This window comes from Chenopodium quinoa, unplaced genomic scaffold, assembly GCF_001683475.1.
Source record: "Chenopodium quinoa cultivar QQ74 unplaced genomic scaffold, ASM168347v1, whole genome shotgun sequence".
Classification (NCBI taxonomy): Eukaryota; Viridiplantae; Streptophyta; class Magnoliopsida; order Caryophyllales; family Amaranthaceae; genus Chenopodium; species Chenopodium quinoa.
In genome coordinates, this window is record NW_018742733.1 from 1,840,458 (window position 1) to 1,849,302 (window position 8,845).

Genomic DNA, 8,845 nt, shown 5'->3' on the forward strand with positions numbered 1-8,845 from the left:
TGTCAACTTTGAAGGCACACGAGAGCAAATTTGATCCCAGGACAACTTCTTGTTTGTTTTTGGGGTATCCACCTGATCAGAAAGGGTATAAAGTTATGGATTTAAATTCAAGAAAGATCTATGTTTCAAGAGATGTTCAATTTCATGAAAAACACCTACCTTATCTTAACCCTTCTACTTTAAACTCACCAAGACCTATTTTTCTTCCTACAAATACAAATGTTGATGATTATGTCTTCCCTGATCCACCAGAACCTGTTATCCTTGACAATACACCACCACCCTCTCCAGCATCAACCAACTCTTCTAATCCTTCACCTTCTTCTTCCCCTATACCAAATCCTGATCCTACTCCCACAAACACAATTTCTATCCCAAACACAGAAATTTTACCTGAATCCAGATCATCTTCTAGACCACATAAGCCTCCCATTTGGATGAAATATTATGTCACAGCACCTTATATTACACATCATTGGTGTAATGTTGTTCTTTTTCATGATATTCCTGCTACTTTACAAGCTCAAATTGCCTGCATAGCTAGTATTTCAGAACCTAGTAGTTATCTGGAGGCTTCTCAGGACCCTTCCTGGGTTGAGGCTATGAAAGCAGAAATTGCAGCATTGGAAAATAATAATACTTGGGAAATGGTTCCTTTGCCTAAAGGGATATAGGTTGTAAATGGGTCTTCAAAGTGAAACTCAAAGCAGATGGGAGTATAGAGAGATATAAGGCTAGACTTGTTGCCAAAGGATACACTCAAGTTTTTGGCATTGATTATGATGAGACTTTCTCACCTGTAGCCAAAATGGCAACAATGAGATGTTTGTTGGCTTTAGCTGCTAGTAAAGGCTGGGTTTTGTATCAACTGGACATTAATAATGCATTTCTGCATGGGAAACTAGTAGAAGAAGTTTACATGAGAATGCCAAAAGGGATCCCTAATCCTAATAACTTGGTATGCAAGTTAAAAAGGTCTCTCTATGGCCTGAAAAGGGCATCAAGACAGTGGTTTGCAAGGCTCAATGAAGAATTGCATAAACAGGGTTTTATTCAGGCTAAAAATGACCCGTCTTTGTTCATTTACCAGACTTCAACAGCTTTCATCATAGCTGCAGTCTATGTAGATGATATTATTCTCACAGGCACAGATCTTGGAGTAATTACAACCTTGAAGAATCATTTGCATAAGGTTTTTAGCATCAAGGATCTTGGAGAACTGCATTACTTTCTGGGTATTGAAGTGTCACATAAAAAGCAGAGTATAATTCTCACTCAGAAAAAGTTCTCAAAGGAACTTCTCCAGGTATGGATTTATCTAAATCTGCTAAAACACCCCTGCCTGTTCATTTGAAGCTCACTTCTGATCATGGTGATCATTTCCATGATCCTGTGTTGTACAAGAGTCTTGTTGGGAAATTAAATTTCTTAACCCATACCAGGCCTGACCTATCTTATGCAGTGCAAACTCTCAGTCAGTTTATGAGCCAGCAAAGAATCCCTCATGTACAAGCACTGCATCATGTGCTCAGATATATTGCAGGGACAATTGGTCAAGGAATTCTTCTGCAAGCTAATTCTCAACTTTGTTTAAAAGCTTATTCAGACTCAGATTGGGCTTCCTGTTCTGAAAGCAGAAAGTCTGTCACAGGATATGTGATGCTTTTAGGCAATTCACTTGTCACCTAGAAATCTAAGAAGTAAGGGACAATGTCTAAATCATCATCAGAAGCTGAGTACAGAGCAATGGCAGCAGCAACCTCTGAGATATGTTGGCTTGTAAGATTACTTCAAGAGCTTGGAGTGGTTGATTTGCAGCCTGTTAAACTTTGCTGTGATAATCAATCTGCTATTCAGATTGGTAAAAATCCTGTTATGCATGAAAGGACCAAGCATATCGAAATTGACTGTCATTTCACTAGAGAAAAAGTGCTGGAAGGATTGCTTGAGCTCACATATACTCCTACAAAAGACCAGCTTGCAGATTTGTTCACAAAAGCCCTGTCTTCTCCTCAACATTCCTTTCTAAGCTCCAAGCTAGGATTGATTGATCTTCAATCTATGCCTAGCTTGTGGGGGGATGTTGAAGATTACATTTCATCTTCTGATTAATCCTGCAGCTTCCTCTGTACGCTTCATTATTGCCAGCAAGGATTGCCAGCTCAGCCATGGTCATAACAGATTTCTGTTACATAATTATTCTTTGTAACAAACTTTTCTTCTAGAAGTTTGTTTTGTTTTAAGTCCATATATAAAGTTGGATTGAAGATTGTAAGAATCAATTCAATCATCATTTTCTTTTCTGATAATGAAAACAAAAGCTCTCTCTCTTCTCTCTCTAAGCTTCTATTTCTCTCTCTAATGTAAATTCTAAATTTGCTGAGTTCATACATTTTATCAACCTGTGTGTCCAAATTTGAATACGGAATAGTAATCTACAGTTCAACATTGAGTTTATTGACTATCCAAATTGAATGTTCTTTGCATACGACACAAAGTAAAGACAATAATCCAAATCTACAATTCTACACTACAACTCCGTAGAATTGTAAATCTGGTCTACAACCAATTTATATGTATCCTAAGTATTTGCTTGTTTCAACTATGACCTCATACAATGTTGGCTGCAAATAACAGCAGTCTCCAAATTTGAATGTTCTTAGCGCATACAAAACTAGAAAAAAAGACGCAAACTACAAGACTAAAACTTTATTACTTATTTATTCTCTCAAATAAAGTCCAACATCACATTATATCTTCAAATGCTTTATTGCAGTTTGCACATCCTTGTCCCCTCTGCCACTGCAGTTGAGAACAACCTTAGTTCCGTTTGGAAGAGTTGGACACAGCTGCTCCAAAAAGGCAAGTGCATGAGATGTCTCCAGAGCAGGAATAATGCCTTCAAGTCGGGATAATCTCTTGAATGCTGAATACACATACCAAAGTCAGGAAGGGAGTTAGGACAGCAAATGCAGAAAGCCTTATAATGGATATCATAGTATAGCTGAAATGAATTACTACAGCAAGACAAGTCATTGACAATTAGAGCAAAATACCGTAAACCTTGACACTTTAGACCGCACAATTATTTAAAATGCAACAATAAGCAGTTGGACAGGAGATAAAGTTGTCAATTTATTAGGTTAATGATGATGGTTATAATTAGACTGAAGTTGAATTCACTCAAATGTAGGTAGTTTCTGAGCAGTGAATGTCGGCAGAGAATAGTAGGTAATTAAATGAAACAACAGAAAAAATTCATTTCTAATCACAGGTGAGACCAAAAGATCTTTTCTTAGTCATGACCTCCAACCAGTTAATAATAAATAAAAAATTCAAACCAAACTTAATTTCTAAAATGGCGGTAAGAAGATAAACTTCGCAACAACAACTAAGTCAGCCATATTTTACTTCAAAACACCCCTCAACCCCACACACACCTCTTTTTCTGTTATGGGAAATGGTGAATGGTTGATCACAACTAGAGAGAACTTTAGACAGTTCAAGGGGAAATCATAAAACACAGATCAAATAAGCATGTAGATGAGCAATTCTAGATCACAATCTTCGTCAAAAAATTACAGAGATTACCTTCCAATGCCTCTTCATCAGTTACACTAAAGTACTCAGCACGTCCCAAGTCTTTCAGATAGCTATGCTCAGGACCAACTCCAGGATAGTCCAAGCTGATGTTGGGAAGAGAGGTCAAGAATTAATAGCAATATCAATTAAGTAATTTAAATTGGTATAAAAGTATCAATCGATATCACAAAGCACATAGTAAATTACATCCAATCTTTTCAGGTGAGCAACAAATGACATACCCTGCACTAATGGAATGAGGTTCTATTATCTGCCCATCATCATCCTGCAACAGATAGCTCATTGCTCCATGCAACACTCCAATCTCCCCTTTAGTCAATGTAGCCGCATGCTTGCCACTATCTAAGCCAAACCCAGCAGCTTCAACACCAATCATTCTAACATCTTTGTCCTCAACAAACTCATGGAAGAGACCCATGGCATTTGAACCTCCTCCAACACATGCAACCAGCACATCTGGCTTGCCACCCCATTTCTCTAATGCTTGTTGCCTAGTTTCTTTACCAATGACAGCATGGAAGTCTCTGACCATCATGGGGTATGGATGCGGGCCAGCAACAGACCCTAATATATAATGTGTTGTCTCCACATTTGTCACCCAATCCCTTATAGCTTCAGATGTAGCATCCTTCAGAGTAGCCGTGCCAGAATGGACAGGTCTAACCTACATACCAATAAATTAAGAGATTTATGAGTTTCACAATTTAGCAGGGCAGTTTAGTATGACAGTATATCTTGTACAAAGGCCAAGTCAGATTCCCATAAATCAGAAGCCAATAAACATCTTGCAGTATCATTCAGAGAAAATTTGCACAGCCACACAAAAAATAAATACATAACAGGTATGGCAAGGCCATTGCAGCCAAAATTCTGTAGAGTTTTATCACTTTAAAACAACAAAAATGCAAGAGAAGAGGGGAGGATATTTAATACAAATGATAACAGACCTCAGCACCAAGAAGACGCATTCGGAAAACATTCAAAGCTTGTCTTTCCATGTCTTGTGCTCCCATGTAAATAATACATTGTAACCCAAACCGTGCACATACAGTAGCAGTTGCAACTCCATGTTGACCAGCTCCAGTTTCAGCAATGATACGTTTCTTTCCTAATTTTTTGGCAAGCAAAGCTTGACCAATAGCATTATTGATTTTATGAGCACCAGTGTGGTTCAAATCTTCCCTCTTCAGGTATATGTCAGGCCCTTGACCATTAACAAGCTTGTAATGCTCAGTAAGGCGTTCTGCAAAGTAGAGAGGAGTTTCTCTCCCCACATAGTCCCTCAGTATCCCATCTAGCTCTTTCTGCGTAAAAAAGAAAAGGAAAACATTTTTATCAACAAACTGGCAACACTGACACACAATTAGGACCATACCCGTCAATCAACAGTATACGAGGAGTTGTTTCAACATCTTTTGGATTTTTCGACACTGAAGTACCATTAAAATCTATTTAAAAACTCTGCATGGCTAATAACCTAAAGTATTGCAAAATTAACTATGTCAAAGCCTAATTTGAATAAGTTCTTCAAATACAACATTCTCAATATCTCACCTTCTTCATTCATAGTATCATAGGCAAATTTCTTACCAATCTATAGTTTCCTGATATGATTATCATTAGAGTATGAAAATTTTCTATTACACTGAAATAAGGGGCCAGATAAATTGCAGGAAGGAAAAGGGTAACAACATAAAAATTTCCTATCCCTAACCAAATCGAATCAAAACTTGTTAATGAACACAGAATACACCATAAAAAGAGAGGAGATGACCTCTAGATCGTTGTACAGTGATTTCATCTCAGTCATTTTACTCAAAAATACATGCAAGTCACTCCAATAAGCAACAAACACCCAAAAATGAAATCAGCCACACAAAGTTAAACCTCACTTTTCAACATGTTTTTTTTTTTTTTTTTTTTTTAGAATTACTACCATCACTTTCAAAACTGAGTCCCCAAATAACTCCAAATTCAATGCCAATCACATCATCAATTTCTTCTTTTTCTCTAATTAACCCGACACTCCACATCAATTTCTCAAAAATATTCTAACTTTATCGATTCATTTATCAAGAACAACAATTTCCCAATTCCCATTATAGCAAATTAATTGGAAACTTGTACGGTAGATAAATATATTACTTCTGGGAACATGTAAAATTATCAACTTTACAAGTGACTTTGGAAATTAGAAAATGAATACATTTATTAAAATCAATCATGAAAAAAGCAAATACATATCAAATGCAAATGTCTATGTTAAATACAATTGTAAATTAGAATCTATTTTTGAAAATGCTGTGATTTCCAGAATCAATAATTCAAAAGGTTGTAAATGAAAATTTATCCAAGACATTAAACAAACCCAACATCAAATTCATCAACATTTTTGGGGGTTAAATCCTTGAACATTAACAAAACAATGGAAAAATCATATTCAATCCAATCAAATCCACCAAAAATAACAATTAAAAAACAGAGAAATTTTTTTTTAAAATAAACCTGAAATTCATCATCACTGGATAGAGCGCGGAAAGCGGATTCAAGCTCAGTAAGAGCATACATAAGGGTTTCTGGCACATACTTTCCCCCAAATTTCCCGAACCTTCCAAATGAATCGGGTCGTTGAAAAACGCCCAAATCAGTCTCATCATCCGCCGCCGCTTTGGAAGCCAAATCAGGGGCCATAACACAGCAAATTGAACGACGATTTGGGGATAATTTTACGGTTTTTGATTGCGATTGAAAAGAGAGATTGAAGGATGAATTTGAGATTGAGGTAGAATGGTAGGGTTTTGGGAGAATTGATGAAGAAGTTCTGGTTGAAAGTGTTGCTGTGCTTGTTGCTAATGCCATTCCAAACAAACAAACGATTTGATTTTGATTTTTGAGAGAGAAAGATGGGAAATTTGAGGGTGTTTTTTTATTTCAATGATTTTGTGGGTGCTAAAAATTGGCATGTACAAGTAGTGTGTTATTTATATGCAATTTAAATTGAGCATGTAATGTAATGAGGTGTTTGGTTTATATCCACGACTTGGATTGGATTGAATTGGATTGGATTAGTTTAAGTATTTAATCATTTTTATGGGATTCTTTGTGCATATATTAAGGAAATGAATCGTGTTCATTCTGTTATGGTTGCAAGTGTATGGTATTCCCTTCGATCTTATATGTTGTTTTAAATATAACATCAATATTAGTGGGAACTAAATTTTTATATATCAATAGTGTAACTGATTTGTTTTCTTAAATAAATTTTATACATTTTTCAACGCAACATTCAATGTCATTTGTTATTTGTTGATATGTATGCAATGCTAGTAGCGTAGTATGTTACGCAATATATCAATGTTCAATTCATAACAATACTGGTAAAGAATAAATACATAATATTCTCCTTCTAAATTTAGGATATATTGTGTATAAAAATATTTTTATGATATGTTTGCTTATTTTGATGGTTACCTAATCAGGTTAGGATCGTAATGCTATAAACATTGATCAATAGAAATCACTTTGATGATGAAATAGTTTGATATTAACTTACAAATAGCCTCATGATTCAATGTTAATATTGGAAAGAAAAAACAATTTTTATTCAAAAATGATTTACTTTTCAAATAATAGGTATTATGGTAAAAATCATGATTATAATCATTGATATACGAAGTATATGGAATCAAATAGGTGATAGAGTATCATTTTTTATACTACTTCTTCATAAGTAATTGAAAAGACTGTATATGAATGAAATAACATGCAACAAATAATACATCATTTTTCGTGGGGAGTGGATGAGATATGAAGTCGTGACCTTTGTGTCACATTAGCTCTAAGGCCTCTAACACCATATTAAAAAACCATCTTAATCAAAAAAATAATCTAATGGTTGAGGTCTAAGAATATGTTTTATATTCTATCAATTTTTAGTATGCCCCTTTATAACTTGCTGCAATAATCAAGAAAAATAAATGGAATTTACCTTTGTAAATTGTTCATTTTTACACCTTGATAAGAGTATTCACTAATTATCCAAAAAGGCGAGTTAAAATTATCTTCAAAATATTTAAAGTTACCATTATGCTACAAAAGATATTATTTTCCTAATAATAAATTTTATTTAAAAAACAAAACTTATAATGTATTGAATTAATTATTTTTTTATAGTATATAATCATGAATATATAAGAAATTACACATCAAAATAAAATTTAAATCAAAGAAAAATTAAAAAGTCATTTTATAAGGGTTAAAGTATCATAAAAATACTTAAACTTATCTTCAAATTGACCGTTTTACTACAAATCTATATCTATACTTAGTATTTAAAAAAGAAAACCAAAAAAGACATGTCATCATTCTATTACACTTCTCTATCTTCTTCTTCAACTCAATGTGCCACATGTCGTTTTACATTTTTTATTTTTAATTATACAATTTTTCTTAACTCTTTCATTAAACACTTCATCTTCATCTCCCCTCTTTAATTCAACCTTTTTATTTTCTCTCTTTGATTTTAGTCCCTCCATCTTCTTTCTATTAAGTCTCATTTCAAATTAAAGTCCCAAAATTTTTATTTCTTTAATTATGTTTTCATTTACATATTACACTCATAATTATTTATTGGTATTTCCTCACTTATCTCTCAATGCAATTTTTTATGAACAACCTGTGCATTGCACGGGCCAAAAGGCTAGTTTAACTTTAAAAGACTAATCTTACACTAGTGTAATGTGTACCATATCAAGAATTATCATTGTCACTCCTTGTCAGGGTTGGTTGTTACGACTTACGGGCCATGGAAAAAATTTCCACGTGCAACATTAGCATCTTCATTAGTCATTCACATCCCCACCAAATATGGAAAAAGCCTCACCTCCAAACCATGTGCTCTATCGTCTATTTTCAATTTTCGATTAGGCTCTATTCACATCACTTTGGTTTTTTGCTGAATTGAAATTATTTTTTACGGCTATTTCACCAAATGCCACTGACAAATTTAAAAATTCATCAAATGCCATCGCACTTTTTAGAATTCACCAAATGCCACTCACAAACAGTAAAATGTCATGTCGTGCCATTAATGAGGTCTGAACATTAACAGTCCGTTACTAGGATTCTTAATTCACAAAATGCCATTTACAAATTATTATTTTGCATGAAATGCCATTACTTTTGTAAATTATTTCACAGTAACCCTCTAATCAAATGAGTACTAACGGCTAGTTTATTTGAA

General features: G+C 34.3%; 2 protein-coding genes across 2 annotated transcripts; one reads left to right on the top strand and one right to left on the bottom strand.

Moving 5' to 3' along the window:
* Positions 1-808: 808 nt before the first annotated feature.
* On the top strand, positions 809-1,689 carry LOC110723521 (uncharacterized mitochondrial protein AtMg00810-like). Its single transcript, XM_021902873.1, has 2 exons — positions 809-1,306; positions 1,357-1,689. Exons 1-2 carry the CDS (start codon positions 809-811, stop codon positions 1,687-1,689), a joined length of 831 nt encoding a protein of 276 aa, XP_021758565.1.
* Positions 1,690-2,415: 726 nt separating this feature from the next.
* On the bottom strand, positions 2,416-6,726 carry LOC110723779 (tryptophan synthase beta chain 1-like). The gene is made up of 5 exons (XM_021903151.1): positions 6,109-6,726; positions 4,551-4,907; positions 3,825-4,267; positions 3,592-3,686; positions 2,416-2,926 (listed from the first exon to the last, which is right to left on the bottom strand). Exons 1-5 carry the CDS (start codon positions 6,460-6,462, stop codon positions 2,751-2,753), a joined length of 1,425 nt encoding a protein of 474 aa, XP_021758843.1. The 5' UTR covers positions 6,463-6,726; the 3' UTR covers positions 2,416-2,750.
* Between the last annotated feature and the right edge of the window lie 2,119 nt (positions 6,727-8,845).